The 24,209-nt window shown below is 42.7% G+C and overlaps 1 protein-coding gene across 12 annotated transcripts in view; it reads right to left on the bottom strand.

Moving 5' to 3' along the window:
* Positions 1–12,153: 12,153 nt before the first annotated feature.
* BCL11A (BCL11 transcription factor A) overlaps positions 12,154–24,209 on the bottom strand; it is a 124,191-nt gene continuing 112,135 nt past the window's right edge. For 6 of the 12 annotated variants that reach the window (XM_082426723.1, XM_082426725.1, XM_082426719.1 and 3 more), the window contains one exon: positions 17,165–22,413. In XM_082426723.1, coding sequence (XP_082282849.1) covers positions 20,393–22,413 — 2,021 coding nt within the window. In that variant the 3' untranslated portion in view covers positions 17,165–20,392. Of the gene's footprint in view, positions 12,664–17,164; positions 22,414–24,209 lie in introns of those variants that run through there. The other 6 variants (XM_082426722.1, XM_082426721.1, XM_082426729.1 and 3 more) reach the window with 3 other exon arrangements.

Below are 24,209 nucleotides of genomic sequence, written 5' to 3'. Positions count from 1 at the left end.
ACCTCCAATTTATCCCTATGCTTCCTATGATATTTTCCCCCTCTAATCACAAAGATTTGACTCTTCCTGCACCCCCCCGCAAAAAAATAAATGTTTGGAGGAACCTTTCTTCATTATACAAACCCTAAATGGTAGATGCAAAATGAGGGGCTCATGCAATAGGTCGGAGCATGGGGTTGACTATACTTCTCAAAAGTTAATGCAGAGCACGACTCAGTATCTCTGGGGAGGGGCTGTAGGTTGTGTATTTCTAATGGACTCCCAGGTGATGCCCACTGTCTGTGACAGCACTTTGATCCACTGATAGCACTTTGAGTCTTGAGGGGAGAGATCCCTTCCTGAAGAGCCCCCAGGTGAGAAAGGTGGTAAGAGGAGGGGAGAGCTGAGGACCAGTTTTCCCATCTATTGAGCCCCACAGGAATGGCCACCTGGGAGATGCGGGGTACAACCTCACAATGTCAGCTTGAGAGGGAAGCATAACTTACCGACTGGGGGTGGGGGGGGAGGGGAGGGGGGCGGGGGCCAGGCTGGAAGCAGTGGCAGGAAGTCCAAGTACACCCTGCAGGCTGTTTGTGCCACCCGAGGAAAGAGGAACTGACCTTTTTCTCACGGGGAAGTGCATCTTCTCTGCTCCAAACCACAGGCTCACAACCGTACTATCGTGAGTGAAGTTCCTGCGATGACCACTGGGCGTGGGCCTGCCTCTTCTGGCCCCCACCCACAGGAGCTCCCTCCCTACTGGCTTGGCTAGCCCATTCCACCGCCCTGCTGAGAACCCGGGCTTCCCACCCAGGAGCGCAGCCCCACTTGCCTTCCCATGCCAGTGTTGTACCTCTAAGCCCAAGCCAGGGAAGAAAGCTATGTACAGTGACACTTAAATTAGATCCTCACAATTCTCTCTCAGTCTTGGCTTGCCCTGTGCTTCTTTATCACTTTTTTTTTAATAGCTAAAGTTACTCGCCCTCCTTTTAAGTAGATTGTGCAAACGGCATAGGCCAACTTCTGATATATTCCCACAAGCAAAATTAAATACCAGTAACATGTGTTTTAGTGAATTGGGTTCCTCAATTTGCATCTTATAATAAGGATGTTATCATACTGGTTTATGTCTCAGCTCTTTAGTTTTTATCTCTCTGGGGCTAGATTCCCCCTCATGAGTTCAATATAAGTTTATGAACTAATGCAAGTTTTAAAATGCTTTTCTTCTGTGTTAACATTAACACCCTTATGAGTGAAAGGGTTTTACTCCCCAAAGTGTACAGAATGTTTGCATTCACTGGAGGATGGGACGGGATATTAGCCTCAGTGACACCCATGGCTGCTCTTAAGTGGAAGGAGTTGAGTCAGTAATCCGGTCTGCCCCTGCAAAAAAGCCTTTTTCACCTCTTTGCACTGAGACATAATCTCTGGTGTGTTCATTCCCTTACATTTAGATTAATTATAAAACATTGTCACCAGAATATTAAAGTAATGTTTAATACACAGAAGGGAATAAGGTATTCTGGAAAATGCATAATTTCTCTATGATGATTTTGCAAGTTGCATGCAATATGATCTTTTGATTGCCAGCTATAGAAATATTGTGACTAAGCTTTCACTAGCTTTTTATTTTTGCAACCATCCTGTCATAGCACTTTGAAAACTGTAAGCTTGGCCCATCAAAAAAAAAAAAAAACAAAAAACTAAGGGTGCCCATGCTAGAGAGTTCTCTCGGCTTGGTTCCTAAAGTGTGTGGTGAAAGGGGAGGGTTTGCAGTGTACAGGGGCAACTTTTGCTTCACCAGTGCTAACATAGTTGGGGGGAGTGAGGGAGTGACCCCCACCCTCTGTATGAGCCCGACACACACACACACACACACACACACACACACACACTCTGTGTCCCTGGAAGGTGTCAACATTCCTAAATGGAAATCTTAAGTCCTCTCCCTTGCTTCAGATTTTACAAGCTCTACTGCAACCACACCCCCAGAAGGCAAGGTCTGAATCAACACAGAGCCACAGCAAGTGGAATGTTCCTTGCCCACAGTGGCTGAAATGGGACCGACACTCCTTGGGGGTTCTGCTCCTGGGGATTGGATACCTCAGCCATCTCCCTCTAGGTCACTGGGCTCCGCGTCCTTGGCTGTGTTGGTTAACAACCAAATATGGTTACCAGCGGAGGGCTCCTGTCCTTCGAGGTCTCACTTCTGGTCTCTGCAGGTGAAACTTTTCCACTTCATCATATTTTTCTAAAATAATAATGATAGCAGGAGGAACATTCCAGCCTCCACTCCCTCACGTGAGCCCTCACCGTGCAAGTCAGTGTCCCCATTCCTCTGTCACACCACCCAGAACGCTGGTAGAATTCTTTGAGCTTTTTAAAGCAGGAATGAATTTTTAAATATGTGTTCTATTTATCCATGCCACCTAACGGCAATACGCCCAACACCTGTCATCTTGTTTCCGTTCTCTTCAAGGCTTCCTAAGCCTTTCTGACCCCCACCCTCTGCTCTTCAAAAATATACTGGATGTATATATGAAAAAGTAAGCCCTCTCACCCCAAAAAGCTCAGAGTCTGGAGGCTTAATTACCTCTCCATTTGCAGCACAGAGGCCCCTTGGGTCAGAATTAAATGTGATTTCCAGTAGGAGAGGGGATAGGTTTACTCTGCTCCTGCCCTTCCCACATCTGTTCTGTAGACACAATGACTCCTTAGGCCCGGAAAGGATAAACCAAGCTTCTCTAGCCCAGCTTTGTCGCCTTGACCTTTAACTCCAGAAGAAGAAGGGTGGGAGCCCAGAGCGAATACAATTTCTGAAGATAAGACTCTAGAAACCTGGGGGTGATGAATATCAAAGATCAAAGCCCAATAACGTCCTTGAGATCATCACAGTCATTACAGACAAGGGGTGCTTTCCTGTCTGGCTGTGTGTGGACAGGAAGCACACACAAGATATGAATATGCATATGTTGTAAACAGGTGTATACGTAAGGAATTAGAGGTGAAACTGTACATATGTATATGCTTCCTGTACAGACACCGTAATTCCGACTCCCAGGGAAAATGGAAAGAGCGATTATATGCAAACTATTACCTTAAACAGTTGTTTGGACACTTGTGTTTCCTAACCAAGTATACATGATTTTCAGTGATTACCATTTTGCTTAGGTGCCGACATGGAAGAGGGGATACCTAGCTAGAGAAGGGAGTTTTGTCCTCTGCTCCACAGGCTGCATCTCACAGAGGCCTTACTTTCCTCCTTGTCCCCCATCAAGGTCTGTAGGGAACACTTAGCTTTTTCAGTTATACTTTATTTCAGTGGGAGGGGAGATATAGGCCATACTGGTAATATCAAAATGTTTTCACATCTCAGGGGAATGTTTCCATCTGTGTTGAACCCTTTGGGAATCTCCTGGCCATTCACTTAGCATGTATTTACATCCTGACGATCCTCCTGAGGGGTGGGTCCAGGCTGGGGCTTGTGGCTGTGGACAGGTCACAGGAGTGGGAAGGGGGTTCCGGGAGATACTCAAGGGTGAAAGGGAGAATTTGAAACCCAGTGCCAAAAATTATTCTTTATGTGCCTTAAATGTCCTGATTTATGACACCAGACAGTCATAGACCAGTCTTGCTTCCGGAAGGGACAGATAGGCAGGGGACATGAGGCATGGAAGGATACCAGATTACATGACTGCAAAACAAAAATACAAAGGTCTCTGTTTTTGAAATGTAAACTCCAAGAGAGTGAAGCCCCAGCCTGCTCAGCCTTACTTTATACAGAGGACATTTCTCTGATTCTGGGTAAACATGCTTGCTTACTTCTAATTCATGCCTTCATTATGAAATTCATCTAATTTTGTGGCCAAATGACAATAAAATCATATTATTACAGGACATAGCATGTATCAACAAGCATGCTGCAAAGAAAAAAGCAACATAATATAACTTTTACAAGTAGTCAAGAGAATTAAAAAATTTGTAAATCTTCCCCCCCAAAAAGGAAAATCCTTGGAGCCTACTCTTGTAGCTTTCTGTTCTTTTTCGAGTTGAGTTTATCATTGTGCTTGAGATGATGGTAAAGTACTAAATGCTTCATGAGACATGATGTTTTCCCTTTGTATTATAAACATGGTCCATCTCTAGGAACTAACTGAACTGCTTGAGCCTCAAGGTCTTCATCTTTAGGCTCTTCATTGGGTGGGCTTCTAGCAGCAGTCAACATATAAGGAAGACCTTTTGTGGGCTTCCACAGACAGTCTGGAACAGCTCTAGACTAAGGCAAGGGGGGAATTTAGATATACCATTGAACAATGTGGTCATTGTCTGCTTGAATGTGATGAGGATGACTACATAATTTGACCCAAATACTATACTCATAGCAGAGCCCTTCCTCTAGGAAATTGCCAGCACTTTCAAGGATTACTTCCTACTGGTCTCTTGGTCTCCTTTGCGTTCACCGTCAATCCATTCCATACCCTGCCACACTCTTCTTAAAACTTTTCTATGGACATGATTTTGAAAACCTTTTTACTGACTATAATACAAACCCCTTAAGCCTATCATTCATTAAGGGCGCTCCATAAAATGGCTCCAAATTAGTTTCCAACCTTACTTTCCATGATTTTCATAGACAACCCTTCTCTTCCTGCCTTACTGGTCTAGCCCTCCAAGCATCACAGCACTGCCTTGAATTGCTTTGCCTCAACTTTTCTCTTTATCATCTAAATCCCAGCCTGCTTTTGATGACCAGCTAAAAGCCCAATGTCTTTGTGGGTCCCAGAGACATTATCTTCCTTCATATGCCTACAGTTCATGTCTCTCACTTCTGAATTAATCATATTGCACCTTTTAATTGTTTTTTGTTTGGGGGTTTTTTTAAAAAATAAATTTATTTTATTTACTTATTTTTTTTTAATTTTTGGCTGTGTTGGGTCTTCGTTGCTGCGCGTGGGCTTTCTCTAGTTGTGGTGAGCAGGGGCTGCTCTTCATTGCGGTGCACAGGCTTCTCACTGCAGTGGCTTCTCTTGTTGTGGAGCACGGGCTCTAGGCGCACGGGCTTCAGTAGTTGTGGCACGTGGGCTCAGTAGTTGTGGCTCGTGGGCTCTAGGGTGCAGGCTCAGTATTTGTGGCACACGGGCTTTGTTGCTCCACAGCATGTGGGATCTTCCCGGACCAGGGTTCGAACCTGTGTCTCCTGCATTGGCAGGCAGATTTTTAACCACTGCGCCACCAGGAAAGTCCCTGCAGCTTTTAATTGTTAATTATCTGCTTGTATGTTTATATTCTTTATCCCCTGCATTAGGGCCAATCATAATCCTTTTGAAAACAGGAGTGGAGTCTTATAGTTTTTATAGTTGCCCAAAGTACATAGAACACCACCTTGCACATGTAGGTGGAGAAAACAAACTTAGCTTATGTTGACGTTCTGAGAAAGATCACAGGACTGCACATAGAGTAGTAAAGATTTCTTTGTCATGTTCCTTTTATATTGAATTAGAGGCAGGTAATCAGTTACAGATCAGCTCAGAGGGTTGAATACATGGACTTATCCCCTGTATAGGTCACTTACCTTTGATCACGGTACAAGAATTTTGTTTCTATTACTACCATCCTTCTAAATTATCTGCTGTTATTTTTTTCCCAATAAGACTGGGCCAGATGAAGAAACATCAATGTATACTTATCTCCACCGTCTGAAAACAACTTTCAAGTGTGCATCCTACTGATAAGGTATAAAGAATAACATTCCCATTCATTTGGGAGCTCTGAAGCCCCTTGCCTGGGACTGCTGTCTAGGCTGGCAAAGTGAATTATATATTAGCATTTTAAAAGGCCCACTGTTCTCACCACATCAGCTTAACTAAGACTAGTTATTTAGGAAGATTCTAATTAATTTAATTCTCCACTGGTGGCCATTTCTGACGGGCAGTGACTGTGTCTTTTACCTCTTTGCATCCCTTCCCCAGCACTTAGCTCTGTAGGTTGCTTATAGCAGGGACTTAATAAATATTTGTTGATTGAACAAGTGAATGAGCCTTACTGCAGATGCACAAGTGAATTCCTCAGATACGCCTCACAAAATCAAACTGGTTCTCCCAGCGCCAAGGACGGACAGAAATGCAAGCACCATGGGAAATACTGACACTGGCCTTGCTCAGTAGTTAACAGAACCAGAACCCATTAAGCAAAGCCACTTTGGGTATGCTTCCTAATCAGTTTAATTAGCACTGTTGTCATTTTTTTCATATGATACCCCCCAACTTTGGCATACATATGGTGACAAAACTGTAAAATGAGATCCTGGAGGTCAGTAGGTAGAGGATATGAGTGAAGATTCCTAAGTCATATCACAGTGGCAGGACCAATTGTATACCCTTGGACAGGTCACTTTAGTCTCTCTAAGCTTCAGTAAAATGGAAATAATGATAGTACCTACCCCACACGATGATAATGAAGAAGAAATAAGAACTTGAATGGAAAAGTCTTATTGTTGTACCTAGAACATAGTAAATTCTCAATAAACATCAGCTGATATTATTATTTCTACTTTAACCTATATTTTGCCCTTTACCAAGCTCTGGGCAGTCTGCCAGCTGAGGATGAGAAGAGTTAGGTTTTCAGTCAGAGGTCACATTTTGGATATGGCCTGGCCCTCAATCCCCAGGCAGCAGAAGATGTGTGGTACTTTGCGACCCTTGGTGAGATGCACAAGGCCTGTGGGAGAGGGCTGTCCTCCAGTGCTACCCTCCAGCAGGGAGAGGGGTAGAGAGGGACCTCCAACCCTAAGGTGCACCAAAGTGATAAAATTCACCCTGACCATTGCAAATGCAACCATTTTCAAAATTGGGGCATTTTAAAAACATGATGACATCTTTAGATTTCAAACAAAAATCACTGCAGCTTTTCTTTCTGTGACATAAACTTGTAAAGGAAATGGGTCTACTAACCTAAAGCAAAGGAAAAGCCACTCTTAAGATGGACCCCAACCCCACTTCCCCCCAGTCATCAAGACTGGTTGTCGGTACCCCCATCCTACGTAGAGTGTAGAGCCTTCGGATGGCTTGTACTGTGTGACTGTTCTGTGCTGCTCTTTGATAAGAGGTAGGAAGCAATGTGTGTCTTTCCTTTTTCGGAGGGAGAAATGCGGCTTGAATGGGGTTAAGCACAGAGGGAGGACACCAGGTGGGTGAGCAAGACGAAGATAAAGCCAGGATTACCACCCAGAGTTGCCAGCTCAGAGACCAGCCCCATTCACCAGCCTGGACCAAACCCACCAGGAGTCCATCCCTGGCCCATCAGCCTGTCAGAGGGAAAAGAAAATGTACTCTCAAAGAAGCCAAAAAATAGAAAGGACTCCACAAATAAGGCAAAGTAGCCAAAGTAGCCGCCAGCAAATCCATACAAAGGGGACCCCTTTAAAAGAAAATCTCCCGTGTTCCTGAGTTCTGAACTTTGGGTGAGTTTCCGAAGAGGAGTATTTGCATTTTCGTTTTTCCCCTTAGTGTGGGGAAGCCAGCAACAGGGAAAAAGTCAGGCACTCTGAAATAGGGCATGAGCAACACTTCACAGATCTTAGCACCAAAGGGAGAAAATCTTCATGCACCTCTCCGTAGGTTTGCTTTCTGTGTGTCGGAGAAGAGAGGACAAATCAGCAGGGACAGCAGAAGTTCCCTGTTTGCATTACCTTTTCAGGAAATTCAGGGAACTATCAGCAGGGGGAAAAAATCAGGCAAATTACTTCCTCTCAGACCATCCTCAACAGAGATATTTGATTTGCTGTTGCTCTCTTAGGCTTCCTGCTGTCCTGCTCCTATTTCAGGGATAACTTTGCCTGTGCAGGCTCGAAACAGCTGCTGCACACAGCAACTGCAGCCCTATCGCGCCCCGAAACATTCAAAGTCAACCCATGTCCCTTCGAAGAAGTAAATGTGAATCAAAGGATGGTTGGCAAGAAGAGAAATGGCGGCAGAAGAGCTGAACAGAGCAGAATTTGTACATCTCTAAACAGAGCCAGGAGCCCCTGACCAAAGGGGAAAATGACTAAGATTTCACCTTGTGCAGGAAAAGACTGTGCAGCCTAAATAGCATAGTAAGTGGAATAATCCTCACAACCCAGAGTTGTATACCATTTCAGTCAATCTTCCCTTTACTTCATTGTTATTTCACCGTCTTTGAACTCAAAATTAAATATCCCTAGTAACAGGATTCAGGTCATGCTATTGGCTATTTGAATTCTCTAACAGGATGTGATGAGGCCTCGAAATGCAAATTAAGTGGGTGTTTCCCTTAAATCCTGCCTAGAGAATGGAACAGATTGTGAGATCTATTTAAGACATTTGAGATGAATTTGGTTTGGTGAGTAGCTCTTTTTTATGCCCTTTTAACTTTAAATGCTGTCTCCCAGCAATTCTTGGTTCCTAAAATTCATTTCTACCATCAGAAGGGTGGATTAAAAGAGGAACCTTTCTAGGTAGTGACCTAAATGTGCCCTGTCATCAGGATGCCGCTTAGAAACCCTTGAAATATGGGACACGCTTACATATTCCCCACTAGGACTGGCATCAAAACAAGCTTTTGATTTCATTCTTAAGTTCTTCTGTAATGCACACTTTTCCTGCCATTCCTGCTTCTGAATTTAGTAGGTCACAAGGGAGAGATTTGCCGTTTGAATTCCTTTGCACAGGAGCTGGAGGCTTGGGTTCCAATTCTGGCTCAGCCACTAACTGTGTGGTTTCAAGCTTGGCGCTCACTTTTTTCAAGCTGTGTGATCTTAGGTCCTTCACTTAATCTTTGGGCCTCTGTTGCCCTGATCTGTAAAATGAATGATTGCTGTGGTTCCTTTCAAGTTTTAGTCTATTCTTGTCCTACCTAATTTCTAGAATCACTAGGAAAATTGATTCTATCATGTCTGTAAAAGTACTCTATAAACCTTAAGTGTTTCCTGGGAGCATTTTTTAAAATATAAAGCAAGGGGAAAGGTAATGGGATTTAACAATAGGTATCTTAATTTACACTAAGATAGGAAGGAAAAGAATTACTGCTTCTGGATTTTGCTGGAATTGAAACGTTCTTTAGCTTAATGTAACCCTGGAAAAGTGCAAACTGAAAAGCCCTGTCTCTGCTAGGAAGTCAGAGAAAAGCGACATAACATTATTGTTTCCCTGTTGATTAAGAACTCAGGATGGATCCTTGAAGAAGCAACGTGTGCTTGCAACACACCTTTTTTCTGAACTTCCAACTGAATTCCATATTGACTTTACAACCAATATGCATATTCCTCAAATCTCTTCCCTCACACTACAGCCAAAAAGGAGCCAAAGCTATGTGACATGTAAGAAGAGAAACAGCACCTGCAAAATACTTCCATTCTGATCCTCTCTACCACTCCTTTCTGGGGACCCTGCTTTATAAAATAAGAATTCTTCATAGGAATAAACATTAACACTGAGAAAAAATATGTTAATAGGAATGATCATCTTCAACATTAACTTCACTGTCTAGCCCTCAAAAAAAGAAAATTATGTCAGCACACACAAAACTTGAAAGATATTTCTTACCACTCGACAGGTTTGGCTCTAATACAAATACTCTGGAAAACTCCAAGCAAAAATGCCTAGGAAACATTCTACCGAGGTTTGGGGCGCTCAGTTAGACCTCAGTAAGATCCAAGTTTTCTCTCCTTCCCTAAGATTTTTCTTTACCACCAGTTTTGATACAATCATTTATTTCTCCAGCACCACCAGTATTCAAAAGGCCAGGTGCTGGGTGCTGTAGGAGCTACTGAGTCTCTGCCATCATGGACCCAGACCCAGCTAACAGATCTTTTTGTTTAGTGTGACAATCTGGACAGACCACAAAATTGATGTTCATAGACCAGGCTTGGGAGGGTAAGAACAATGTCCCATATTTGGTCCCTACCCTCCCAAGAACCCGGAACTCTGTCCTCTAATCCGTGCTCGGTGCATGCTGGGCAGCCAATTAATCTCTCTGCAATTTGAAGTTTCACTCTTGGGAGAGGGCACAGTGAGGACCCCAATCAGATTTGTCAGTCCCTTCTGCTGCTTCCACCATTCACGGAGAAACATGACCTTGACATATCACACGGGGAGATGTCTTCCCAAATCATCAATCTTGCGTGGGTTTTCAAAAGTTCTAGCCCTCACATAACACCATCATTTCATAATGAATTTTTATTTTCTTTCAACTAAAAAGGATATGGGGGAAGCTATGTGGGGTTTGGGGGTTTTTCGTTTGTTTGTTTTAATGAGGGATCTTTCTTCTCCAAAAGGGGGAAGAAGAAAAAGATATCCTTTACCCACTCCCCCTCTCCTCGCCCCCAACCCTCCCCCTGCCAAGCCCACTTCTAGAGATATCCATTTATTTACAAACTGACTCCAAGAAGAAATAAGAGGTGGAGGTGGAAACACAGACCAGAAATGAAACTGTAGTGAACACCAGGGCTGAAGGTGTCCCAAAATCCAGGATTGTTTGTTCTGTTTCAGTCGGGTCTCCCTTTTGAAGCAGAGTCACTCTTTCTAGGTAATGGCAAGGAGCTTAGCATGTTCAGTGAGGATGCTGTCAGAATCCCTAATAGTCGTAGGTTTCAGTAACACAGAGGCAGAGCATGGGACAGGGAATGTTCCTTTAAGAAGTAACACTTGTCTGGAGGTCCCATCTCACCTAGATGAGAGGAACTCTCAAAAACTCATCCAGGCCACCTAGTTAATCAGGGTTATTTATTTGTCATGGAAAAGCCACTAGGGAAAGGAAATGATGGCAAGAAGGGCTGCTTGCTCCAAACTCCCTCTGGCAGTGTGCACAGCTTTTGGTAGGAAGAGACACTTTTGTGTGCTTTACCAGTGGACATCCTTGATCTCTGTGTGTGAGCCATACATGTGTGTGTTTGTGAACATTTATGGCTTGTGTGCTAACACGGGGAGAGACAATCCCCTTGACCAGCCACAGAGTTCAGTGGAATTAACTGGATGAGACATCAGAACATCTGGCTTCTCTGCTCTCCTTCTCATTGACGTGGTCCTGGGCAAGCCGTTAACTTTGGTGAGCCTCAGTCTCCCCATCCACAAAGTGGAAGTCGTGAGATCTGTCCCAACGAGGAACAGATGAAATAATGCACATGAAAGCACTGTATAACCTATAAGGCAGCACACATCTGTGAGGAGTCACTATTTATGATGAATAAGCAGGAAAGAATCCAGATGCCAATTATTTTTCTGTCTTCTCACTAGGCTAGGTAATCTAGCCAGAGGGTGAGTGGGTAAGATTTTCCCCACTTACGTTCACAGCCAATATGTAAATCTATAATACACAGGTGTCTGAATTCTATTATTTATAAACCTATTTTAATATGCTATATTGTTTCTAGTTCTCTTCTGGATCTCCAGGCAATAGAAGACACCAAACTTAGAAAAGTTATTTGCAAATTAACTGGGCCAGAAGGAATTTTTATCACTCATTTGTAGACCTAACTTATTTGTGTCACTAATTTCTAAGGAATGGGGCACTATTACGATTACAATAGCGTGTTCTGATGTGGACCTCTTTCCTCCTATCATTTTTTTCCCCTTATAATTCCCCAAATTTCCTGGTGTGAGTAATAAAGAAGTTTTATGTTTGTGTGTTTGTCTGCATTAAGATATATTTGCTGAAGTTTTGGGAACCTAAAATTAGAATATTTAATAAACAACTGCTGATATTCATCACCTTCTTTGGGATTTACCACTAACCCAATGACATTAGCTTTCTTGAGCTAAATTAAAAGACAAATTCAAATCCTGCATGGTAGCCACCAAAAGCATATATTTGAAAAACAGAATTCAGCATGCCATATTATTCATTATTTAATGGTATGCAAATTATGTCAGTTAGGAAAACCACACTTTAGCGTTAATAAACAGCAACACTACTACTACATTAATTATGATATTGCTATGATTTATTCCCAAGTTTTGCATTTTGATTCTCCTTGAAAATTTATGCCATCTGAAAAGCAGTAACCTATTTCCCCTCCTACACCTCCTACCCATTCCTCAAATCTGTTCCTCCTTCCCACCCGATGGGTGTCTGCAAAAACGGGTACAGAAATACAGTCTTAAGCAGCTGCACTGCATTGTCTTATAAGCATTAATAATTAAAGAACAAGCAAACACCACCTAAAGCTCCAACATTTATTGTGTCAATGTTAAGCACACTTTTTAAAAGACAACATAGAATGTATAGAAACAAGGGGTCTGGGGGACTCATGCTCATTTCCACAATACGGGGAATTAGGTTGGCTGGTCTCAGAAGGGCCAGGACTGCACTCAGGACAGCGATGGTCCATGGGCCCTCAATATGGGACTGATTCACTGTTCCAATGTGGGTCTGTTTTTTTGTTTTTACTTTTTATTAAAAAATATAAATAAAATGGCACTGCAGGCCCGGGCAGGAAGGACGCTGCAGGACTCTGTCTTCGCACAACGGCTTCTTGGAGGCTACTGTCAGAAAACATCACAAACTAGCAGGCTGACAGACCACGCAGATGTCGGCTGGGCGGCACGCGTCCACCCCGCCCCTGGGGGTTCAAATTTTCTCAGAACTTAAGGGCTCTCGAGCTTCCATCCGAAAACTGCCACACATCTTGAGCTCTCTGGGTACTACGCCGAACGGGGGTGTGTGAAGAACCTAGAAAGAGGTTGGAGACAGAGGAGGGGGAAAAAAAAAGTACAGGTGTGACTTGGCCCAGTCATTTTCTGTTCTCTAACTAGCTTTTTAAAATTATAACTTAAATCAAGCACAGGTTGAGCCACCGGCATCTTAAACATGATTTCAAACTCAATCTCCCCCACCTCCCCCAAATCTCTGACCTCTGAGCGCCTTCCCCATGCCTCCCTCCCCGCCTTCCCCCAAAGGACCCAGACCCCCTCCCCGATTATAGGACAGTCCTAATAAGCTGGGGACACACCTGGAAGGAAACACTTTCCCTTATGACTGAGAAAACTGAGTAGGAAACAGTCCTTTGGTTGAGGAGAACAGGGGAAGGAGGAGGGAGGGGGACATTTCCTTAAAATAATAATAAAATTATAAAGAAACAAAAAAATCAAAATTGATGTAAAAGCAGCACAACGAAAACATGAAATGTCATCAAGTTCAACGTCAAAGCAGCCAACGATTTACAAGAGGCGAACAAATCTCTGAAGAGGAAACCAGAACTCAAAATAGTTGCTCCCAAATGGCACCAAAAACTGCCTGTAGTTTCTTTCAAACATGCAGTTTTCTTTTCTTTTTTTTCTTTTTTGTAAGGGGACAAGGCAGTGGTGAAGGGAAGAAGGGAGTGGTTATTTTCCTCCAGGGTTCCTCCCTTGCTTTGTACATTGACTCGAAGCAGCAGAACTGGGAGTCCGGATGTGCCGAGGAAGAGGGCTACGACTGTGGCATTCCAGGCCTCGTTGCCATGGCGACCCGAAGCAGGGGCCTGGGGCCTCCTCTCCCCTGACTTGGCGCCGCAGGAGGCCCAGGGTCTGGAGCTCAGCTGCTTTCTCGAATCCCCCCCCTGAGCAGTGGAGACCTGGGCTGAGGGGCCTGCTGTGTCCAGGTGGGCTCCTGGGAATTCCATTCCCAGCCCAACCCTAAGTCACTGTCGTTGAGGCCCCTTTCGCTGATACCCCCATCAAACCCCTTTGTCAGACCTGCTACCAATATTTAAAATCCTAACAGACAAAGTATAGCTAGCATGGGCATGTACCACATCCACTGTTATTTAAAAGCACAGCCCCCCTATGGGTTTGGGGGTCCTGCTTTAAAGGATAGACTTTGGGGAAATGGCTTAATTTGCCTTTTCTGCCATCATAAAGACCTGATAAATGCTCCCTTTATCACTTTACAGAAAGGGAAAACAGTATTTGGATCAACCATTGAGTTGCCTTCAGCCAAGTTTAGGTTGTTGAGTACAATGGACCCACGTGAACTGTATTGGTCTCCTTTCCCATGTGAAAGGGAGGAATTGATCGCATCCCATGATCATGAATGACACTGGGAAATAGAGAGAGAGAGAGAAATAGGCCCATCCCCTTAAAGTCTGATTCACTGGCCATGTGTTTTACTAAATGAAACAGCGGGCTAATGGGATAACAAGATGACAGCAAGCAAAAGAACAGACCCACCAACCCATGTCTACAATTTGTAGCTAAAGCAACCTTGGAATAAATGTACATAATCCCAGCTCCATCTATGTGTTCTGATGTCCATGTCTCTAAAAACGGGTTCGTTTATTCTTAATTGGGAAAGCTGCAGGGCCTTAGGAGACACTTAGGAAAATTTGCTAAGTGGCTAATGCCTTTTAAAAGTTAACAGTCTTTTAAAAAACGTTTTTCCAAGCAGGTTTAGAGAACACTGCCAATCCTATCCTCATAACAGCAAAAGTCCCAAATTTTTTTTTTTTTTAAATGGGAAGTAGTCTGAAAAAAAGAGCATAGAATGTGTACATTCTTGAACACACCAGGCCCAGGGACAATGGAGTAACAGAATCATAATGAAGAACACACGACTACAACACAGTCATAAGAAATCATGTTTGTGTGTATGGAGCAGGGGAGGGGTTTAAAAAACGAAAACACTGTTATTTCCTCCCTCACTCTCTGAGAGTAAAGTGTTTGAAGCAGGACAGAATGGGGCCTGAGGCTTCTCAACTCCTTTCCAGGAAGGCCTGAAATATCCCAGTACCTTTTAACAAACTTTTAGTGTCTGTGAATAAACCAGCTCATTTCCTTATTTCCCCAAATGAAATGATATCTAGCCCCCACCGCCACTTCCTTTCAAGTCCTCACTTCAAGCATTATGAATATATACAGTATGAACTTATTGCATATACACAAATGGTACTTAAATAAACAGTTCTATCACAGAATGCCCTGGGAAAAACTCAGCTACTTCACACTTCCTGCCATTGCTGGTACAAACGAAGACCCAAGCGTTCACCTCACTTTTTAGCAACCTTTAAAATATGTTCGTCTCACTCTTTTTGTAGGTCCTAAGCAGAGAGGGGAGAGTTACTGGTTTCAGGATGAAGGTAGTACATGTACTGGAGAGTGTCTGGGTTAAAATCTGTGAGAAATAATATTTAGTGTATTCCTGTTTATTAAATTGTTCTCAAAATGAAGATAGAAAGGAACATTTTAAGCTTTAGGAGTTCAAGTATGTGGAGAACATTGCATTCAACACGTCAGGGGTGTCACATAAACTTAAGTTGAGAATTTTGAAATGTGTTCATGTCCTCAGTAGTTCCTCGTTTTAAAGCTTTATCATGAATTCATCCTACTGCTGGAAATGTTTTTTGTTATTTTATATTAAGATTTTTAAGTTTAGGGTTCCAGATACAAGATGTCATTTATAAGTTATATTCTTGTTGCCTAGGTTTTCAGGCTTCTATTGTTCACGCAGCTTCAGAAATATTTTATAAAAGGACTTCAATAAGTCAGGAGACTGAGAACCCTGAAGAACCTGTCTCCCAATAAATTTATTTAACTTTGGGACCATGTAAATCAAACATAATCTGTGATTTATCACCAGATGTTTGCACCCTCCCCATTCCCCCTTTAAGAAATTTGAGCATACAAGCACACAGTATCCACCATTAATTCTGTCTGTCAGGATGCAAAACCTAATTACACTAAGAGCATCATATACTGAGAAATTTAAATGAATACTGTACATAAAACCTGCACAGCTGTACTCATAGCTCCTAATAAAAGAGTAATAGGAACACACAGCGGTTTTATGGACATTTAATATGGTGGAGCAGAAGTCACCGTGTCTGAAACTGGCAGGGCACTTGAAGAATATTTCTATCTGTCTTGAACAGCATTCTGGATTCACTTGTGAAGTTAAACTCATCTAAAACACATACATCACCCCTCACTTCACTGCCAGTTATCAAGTTCTGCAAGTACCCCCTCATTCCATCCCAGCTCCTGTACCATTAATGCTCTCCCAGATCATCTCTTACCGGATTCCTCTCTGCCTCCACTCTCTGCTTCCCACCCAAACAGACTTTTAAAAAATACACTTACTTTCTCTATATTTTAGAAAGATAAAACAATTCTTGCCTCAGATAAAAGGCATTCTGTGAAAAGGCCACCTCACAAGGCACCAGGGCATAAGAACTGAGCAACAGAAATGCTACCACAAGACAACAGAACGGTTTTTGTTTTTGTTTTTACAAAAAGAAGAACAAGGTCGTATCCATTCATCTACACTGGGAACAGGGAGACAGTGTCACAGAGGTATGTGTTTTAATAAAGCAAATAGATGCTGCAACATGCAGTATTTGTAAAACTGACAACACAGATTTCTAAGGAGGGGTTTTTAAAACAGACCTAACTTGCTTTTCAGAGACGTTGCTTCATTTTATAAATCTGTTGGTAGGCCAAAAGATAATTGAAGGGTATTCCCAACCTCATTTGCTATCAACCAGGAAGACCCTATAAAAACAGCTACAACATCTGTCCCAACTAGGGTCCCTAGGATCTCAGAATCACAAAGCAAACCACCATATATCTCAGGAAATTAGTGGCTGATTCCACAGATTTGGCCAAAGCTGGCTAAACTCCTAGTTACTGCTTTCTTTCTTTATTTTTTCCCCCCCTCTCTCTTTTACCTGATGCTTTCGTTTCTGGATTTTTAGATTTGAGGGGTGGGATTATTTTTGGTATGAGGAAAGACTCTTATGTGGAAACAAAAGAGCTGATTAAAAAAAAAAAAAACAACTTTTTTACATTATGTTCTAAGATAGGGCATGATGGGAGAATAGAAAAGAACTTTTAGACAACAAGAACACAAAAAAATCCAAAGGGAATAAAGGTTTAAGATGCTATTATCAGTAAGTTTTTCATTTATATCTGAATGGATTACTGCTAAGAGATGGAGGGGAAGTTTTTAACATCAGACTGAAAACACTTTCCATTTCTCGAAAATTATTCTAGAATTATAAAGTCTGAACTATTTCCATGGCTTGAGATATGTCTATTTTAATATAGTAAGTATTTTATGTTCCTTTAGGGTATAATACACGCATCAAAATGCCCATAGAAATAATCTTGAAAAAGACTGACTGGCCTTCTCTTAAAACCTGTTATTTTCTTGAAAGTAATTTACAGAGTGTGTCAAATGAGGACACAAGAAGCTTACATTGTGTACTTTAATTTTTTTATTTTTTTCAATAAAGGGACAAAATGGGTGTATGAACAGGTTAATGCAGACAACTGCCAAAAAAACACAGACAGTGGTTTTTCCAATAGAACTTAACAAAGACCAGAAACAAATACAATAAAAAGCCAGGTTGTAATGACCTTTGGTCATCCAAATAAAAAAAAAATAAAAACAAAGAAAAATAAAAGATCAAATTAAGTGCCTCTGTTTTGAACAGGGCACATAAGCAATAATAAATAGTGACTCCCATAGTAAAAGATAAAATTTCAAGTTACGACAAACAGCTTTCATTACAGGAATAGAAAAGGCCAATAACAAAATATTCTGCATTGCCATTTACAAAAAAGTATTGACTAAAGCGGGCTTTCTCTTTAATATGCTTTGCATATGAAATTCTTTCCAATCTAAATATAAAGCACCATTTAGTTTTTGGCAATGAAAAAAACTGCAAAACATTGGTTTTTTTTTTTTTTTTCCTTTTTTTTTTTTCTTTCTTTCTTTTACTGCATATGAAGGTAAGATGCTGGAATGTAGGGTGATAGAAGGAAAGGGACAAAAAGCACACTACATAACAAACCAACGTTATTAGCTTGCAGTACTGCATACAGCATGGCAGCAGGAAAAAGGAACAAAAAAGGATATGTACAACCCCTATGACAGCCATCCGTGTGACATTCTAGCAGGCTCCCCCAAACCGCCATTATATGGCTTCTCATCTGTACAATGTCACACTTTTTTGTTTCTCTTTTTTTTTTTTTGAAGCATACAAATAATTTGCACTATATTATCCTGCCAAATTAAAAAAATATACTGTGGCAGCCTGTCTTTTTTTTTTTCCACTACCAAAAAAGGTACATTGATACCTTTTAAGAGAACAAGCAACAGTTAAAAATACAAGCTTCAATATAAATACTATAGTGCCTAACACTAGATGAACATTTAATTCAAATACCATTCTAGAAATACAGAAAAAAGACCATAAATGTGTTTTAGCATAGGAATCAACATGAGTGTGCATTTTCCTATATTTAAGTACTATATAATCTTAAACCTTTCCCCAATGTATGTTTTTTTTTTTTACAACCTGAAGAGCGGTGTGTATCCAAGGCATAGAATTTCCACTACCATTTTTAAATGGATAACAAGTCTTGTAACACCACCAAGACAATGGAACCCTAAAATGCAGTTCCCCCCTAAACATAATGAAGTGTTTTTTTTAAAAAATTCTTTTTTTCTTAACATTTATATTTAAAAAAGTTTTGTACAAAAAAATCCTTGCACTGTAGAAGCGAAAGCAATCATTCATTTCTATGTTAAGTGTATTCTGTTTTCCATTCACAGCGCTTGCAATGTTGAGTCCGAGTAAGTAAGCTCATTAGTCAAGTAAATGGCGGGCAAAGTTTTTTTTTAGTTTTTTTTTTTAAATGCTCATCAATGAGATTGTGTTCAAATTATTTTTTTCAGCATTCTTGCAACTTTTCCCTTAAGTATAGACCTGTAAACTGGGAAAATTGTACAGTGCACTTAATTGTCCTATCTGAGCAGGTTTATTTTATACTCAACCTCTGTATCTCTGATTAGAGAAAAGATACAGATATTACAGGCAGAGTCAAGTGCTATTTGAACACCAACTGGGGCAGATGCTAGCTTAATAAAAAAGAAAAAATTAAAAAAATAAAATAAAAACAATGAATCCTCTTTCATGTTAACACAAATAGCACACAGTGTATGGAAAAGAAATGAAGTACAAATTTTAGGGAGCACAGACATATATACTGCTACTCTTAAAATTCTTCCTCTTCTTTTTTAAGAATGTCACATTTAAACGCAAGTCTTAAGAATTCATAGTTAATCATCATTGTATCAATATTAGCTTATACACCTGTTCTAGTTTAAAATGGCAAATAGTACCACATTGTGCTAATAAATCACATATTTTTTTCCTCTGTTACCCTCTGTCAAACCTTATTGTCAGTCTCTTCTTTTTAACATGCTATTCAAGGTCTTAAAGTTTATCGTTTGATTGTCCATTTGACAACCAAGTAGATCTGGATCTATTTCTTCTGGTGCCAGAATTTTTTTCAAAAGACATTATTTAAAACAAGTTATCTTCATAAAATGAATTCCTTACTAATGTATTTAATCGTGTTCCAGAGCTTTTGCACGTTGCACATTCAATTTAATCATCATTTAAAAAAAATAAAACTTTGGGCAAAAGAGCCCATTTCTTTTAAGCTCTCACCAGGAGCAAAATAGCTTTTATACTGGTATAATCAGTTTTGCTTACAAGATTAAACGAAAGGGAAAATGATGATTAACTAGGACATAATGGGTCATATTTTTAGGTAGCCATTGTTGTGAGAAATACAATATAGAATTATACTCTAGCTCCTAAGGTTTATTACCTCACCCAATGCTGAATTAAGCTACAAGTTTATAACAAGTAGAAAGAACCATCAATGTGGTTTTAATAGATCCAAGGCACTCATATTTTAAAACCAAATGATAGAATAAACTTGTTTTATTTTTCTGTTAATTTGTCAATTCAAGGCCTTTCCTTCATCTCCAATTGATATATTTAACCCTTTAGAGACAGACATTTAGCTTGTAGAGATTTGCTTTCAGTGCCATCTATTCTGTCTATAGAGGGTTAATCCAAAGACTGTTTTCCCTCCTCACGTTATAAAAGAAAACTGTACATGATATGTATTACAGAATGTATGCAGCATGGTCTTTTTCTCTCTCTCTCTCTTTTTCTCTCAGAACGGAACTGGAAACAGCAACATGTTTTCTCAGCAACGAATCGGGGACAATTTAAAATAGCCATAACATACCATACATGCTGTCTAAGTTTAAAAAAAAAACAAAAAACATACACAACATGTAAATTATTGCACAAGAGAAAGGCTCAAAGTTTGCGTAAAATGCAATAGTATTGCCCCATACAGATCATGCATTCAAACGGTGAGAACATAAAGGAAAAAAAGAAAAAGAAAAAGAAAAAAAACAAAACAAAACAGGTGTGCTGGTGACAAGCACTCTCATATTCTTAGCTTCCGTTACTTCTGTTTGTTTGTTTGTATGTTTAAATCACATGGGACTAGAAAAAAATCCTACAGGGTGTGGGGCTGGAGGGCGATGGGGAAAGGGGAGGGTGATGAAAAAAGGATGTGGCAGGTGGGAGTGAGGGAGGGGTATTAATATACCTCTATTCAGTTTTTATATCATTATTCAACACTCGATCACTGTGCCATTTTTTCATGTGTTTCTCCAGGGTACTGTACACGCTAAAAGGCATCTTACAAATTTCACATTTGTAAACGTCCTTCCCCACCTGGCCATGCGTTTTCATGTGCCTGGTGAGCTTGCTACTCTGGGCACAGGCATAGTTGCACAGCTCGCATTTATAAGGCCTTTCGCCCGTGTGGCTTCTCCTGTGGACAGTGAGATTGCTACAGTTCTTGAAGACTTTCCCACAGTACTCACAAGTGTCGCTGCGTCTGCCCTCTTTTGAGCTGGGCCTGCCCGGGCCCGGACCACTAATATGGGGCGTGCTCCCTCCACTTCCCGTGCCGCTGCGCCCCGAGATCCCTCCGTCCAGCTCCCCGGGCGGCGTGGAGAAGCGCAAGCTTCCGTTCTCCGAGGAGTGCTCCGACGAGGAGGCGAAAGGCGATTGTCTGGAGTCTCCGAAGCTAAGGAAGGGATCTTTGAGCTGCCTGGAGGCCGCGTAGCCGGCGAGCCACTGCGAGTACACATTCTCCGTGTTGGGCATCGCGGCCGGGGGCAGGTCGAACTCCTTCTCGAGCTTGATGCGCTTGGAGAAGGGGCTCAGCGAGCTGGGGCTGCCCAGCAGCAGCTTTTTGGACAGGCCCCCCGAGGCCGACTCGCCCGGGGAGCAGCCGCGGCCGTTAACAGTGCCATCGTCTATGCGGTCCGACTCGCCGGCCACCGAGTCTTCGTCGCATGTGTCCCTGTGGCCCTCGGCCTCGGCCAGGTGGCCGCGCTTATGCTTCTCGCCCAGGACCTGGTGGAAGGCCTCGCTGAAGTGCTGCATGGAGCTGAGCACCATGCCCTGCATGACGTCGGGCAGGGCACGGCCCTCGTCGCCCACGCCCACCACCGCGCCCCGCGAGCTGTTCTTGTGGTGGCGCGCCGCCTCCAGGCTCAGCCCGAAGCCGTAGTCCACCCTCTCGCTCTCCGTCAGCTCCTCCTCCTCCTCTTCCTCCTCTTCTTCCTCTTCCTCGTCGTCCTCCTCTTCCTCCTCGTCCCCATTCTCCGGGATCAAGTTGGGGTCGTTCTCGCTCTTGAACTTGGCCACCACGGACTTGAGCGCGCTGCTGGCGCTGCCCACCAGGTCGCTGGTGCCGGGTTCCGGGGAGCTGGCGGTGGAGAGGCCGTCGTCGGACTTGACCGTCATGGGGGACGACTTGTGCATGTGCGTCTTCATGTGGCGCTTCAGCTTGCTGGCCTGTGTGCACGCGTGGTCGCACAGGTTGCACTTGTAGGGCTTCTCGCCCGTGTGGCTGCGCCGATGCACCACCAGGTTGCTCTGAAATTTGAACGTCTTGCCGCAGAACTCACATGACTTGGACTTGACCGGGGGCTGGGAGGGAGGAGGGGCGGATTGCAGAGGAGGGAGTGGGGGCGTCGCCAGGAAGGGCGGCTTGCTACCTGGCTGGAATGGTTGCAGTAACCTTTGCATAGGGCTGGGCCGGCCTGGGGACAGCGGTGGGCTAGACGTGTTCCCTGCCAGCTCTCTAAGTCTCCTAGAGAAATCCATGGCGGGAGGCTCCATAGCCATTGGATTCAACCGCAGCACCCTGTCAAAGGCACTCGGGTGATGGGTGGCCAGGGCCATCTCTTCCGCCCCCAGGCGCTCTATGCGGTGGGGGTCCAAGTGATGTCTCGGTGGTGGACTAAACAGGGGGGGAGTGGGTGGAAAGCGCCCTTCTGCCAGGCCGGAAGCCTCTCTGGATACTGATCCTGGTATTCTTAGCAGGTTAAAGGGGTTATTGTCTGCAATATGAATCCCATGGAGAGGTGGCTGGGAAGGACATTCTGCACCTAGTCCTGAAGGGATACCAACCCGCGGGGTCAGGGGACTTCCGTGTTCGCTTTCTAAGTAGATTCTTAATCCATGAGTGTTCTGTGCGTGTTGCAAGAGAAACCATGCACTGGTGAATGGCTGTTTGCAAGTTGTACATGTGTAGCTGCTGGGCTCATCTTTACCTGCAAAATAATACAACACCAACATCAATGTTTAATCACCAAGGAGGGCATCAGCAATTGCTTATTTATGTTCCACCTCCAGCCTTCCCTGCCCCCAGCCCTCAACCCCACGGCCTAAGCCCTCACTGACCTTATCCCCTGTGCCTAGATGGTGCTGGCACATCTGGAGGTTGATGCCCAATAAATATTTGTCAAATCAGTCTTCCTGCCATTTGACTCAGTTCTAAGAATTTTAAATCCAGTCTTCAAAGCAGAACGATCTAGACCAATTCAAGCTTGAGGATGAGGATCCCTACATTCTAGAGAAATTCAGCAAACGTCTTTTGAACTTTCCAGTCTTTCACCAGCTGTGTTTTGGGGCAAGCCATTTCATCTCTGTACCTCTGTTTTCCTCGCCCGTTAAGCGAGGGATTTGGACAGCCTGGCCTAAGGGAAACTCCTGCTTCCTAAATCCCCCTGGGTGGCAGGTGAACTTTCTAAATAGGCAATCATTTCATGGAGATATGAAAAAAGAGAAGGTCAACTCATTACAATTCTCTATGGCCCTAGAGATGCTTTTAATCTTAGCCTGAAACACACTAATTGTTGATATTGTTAAAAATGAGAAGGTACTCATGAAATAATTACGTGGAAGAGAGACTACCAACATCCTCACAATCCCAGCCTGTGTGAGGGTCAGTTAGTCCCAATTCTGGTTCCACAACACCCCACGGGGATTCCCATTTTTATCTCAAGGGCTGTTACAAAAAAATCTCAATAGAGAAATTTAATTCAGATTTAACCAACAGGCCGTATCAAATCTTTAGGAGTTGTCGCCCCAGTCGAACAAATGCGAGTCTAGAGAAGTTAGGTGGAGTGTCTAGTGCCAACTTAAGCAGACACAGCATCCTAGTTTAAGAACAGTTAAAGCAGCCAGCACCATGAAGGGCAGCAGGCTGAGAAATGCTACACTAGCCCCCTCCTCATTATTTTGAGAGGCTAACAACGTGAACCAAATTATACAACATCCTGCGCCCTCAGCTGAGCCTCAGCTCCAGTTGAGAAAGAAACAGAAAGATACAGTTCAGCTAGTCAACTCTTTGGCCAGTAGCCAAGCCGTCTGGAGAGGGGCCCTGCTTAAGTCACATTATTTCTCTCTCGCTGAAAAGAACCCGAGAGTGGGAAATGCCGCTGTGGCAAAGAGGGGCCAGCTTGACTTCCCAATCATTCCTTTTCGGTGATAGCTAAACTAAAAAACACATATAACAAGGGAGTAACTAACAGTTTACCAGTCAACTCAGCATTAAAAAGGGCTCAGATGCTGGTGGCCAAAGGACTAGGATGAGAAAAATCAGTAACTTCCCAGGAATTCCAAAAAAAGACTGTATAAAACACAAATGAGAAATATACTTTAGTTCCCCTTTTTAAGAGGAGTTCCTTAAGGCCACAGATAGTATTTGTCAGTAACTTTTGAGAAAGGAAAAAATTCACCATGGAGTTAAAGAGTGGGAATGAGGAATTAATCAATTATGATTCCTCCATTTAGCAAGTCAGAAAAGCTGGCAGCGTCTTCTCAGGGGCCCCAAACACTCATATTCCAAAACAAGCCAGCCTCACTCAAGCACTTGTCGGAATAATGGACTCCCTGCCCTGACCTTGTAATTTACTTTACAATGCATTTATAATCTCACTCAATATATCCCACTCCTGGGTAAATCTCTTTAACAAGATTAGATGATAAGATACCAAAATTAGGTTTCAAACATTTGCTAATGTGGAGGGGGAAAAAAAAAGGCAGAAAGATTTTGAAAGAAAAC

Source organism: Balaenoptera physalus, assembly GCF_965194825.1.
Source record: "Balaenoptera physalus genome assembly, chromosome: 15".
NCBI classification, from domain to species: domain Eukaryota; kingdom Metazoa; phylum Chordata; class Mammalia; order Artiodactyla; family Balaenopteridae; genus Balaenoptera; species Balaenoptera physalus.
The sequence above is the reverse complement of the archived record's forward strand: the minus strand, read 5'-3'. Positions and strand labels throughout refer to the sequence as shown.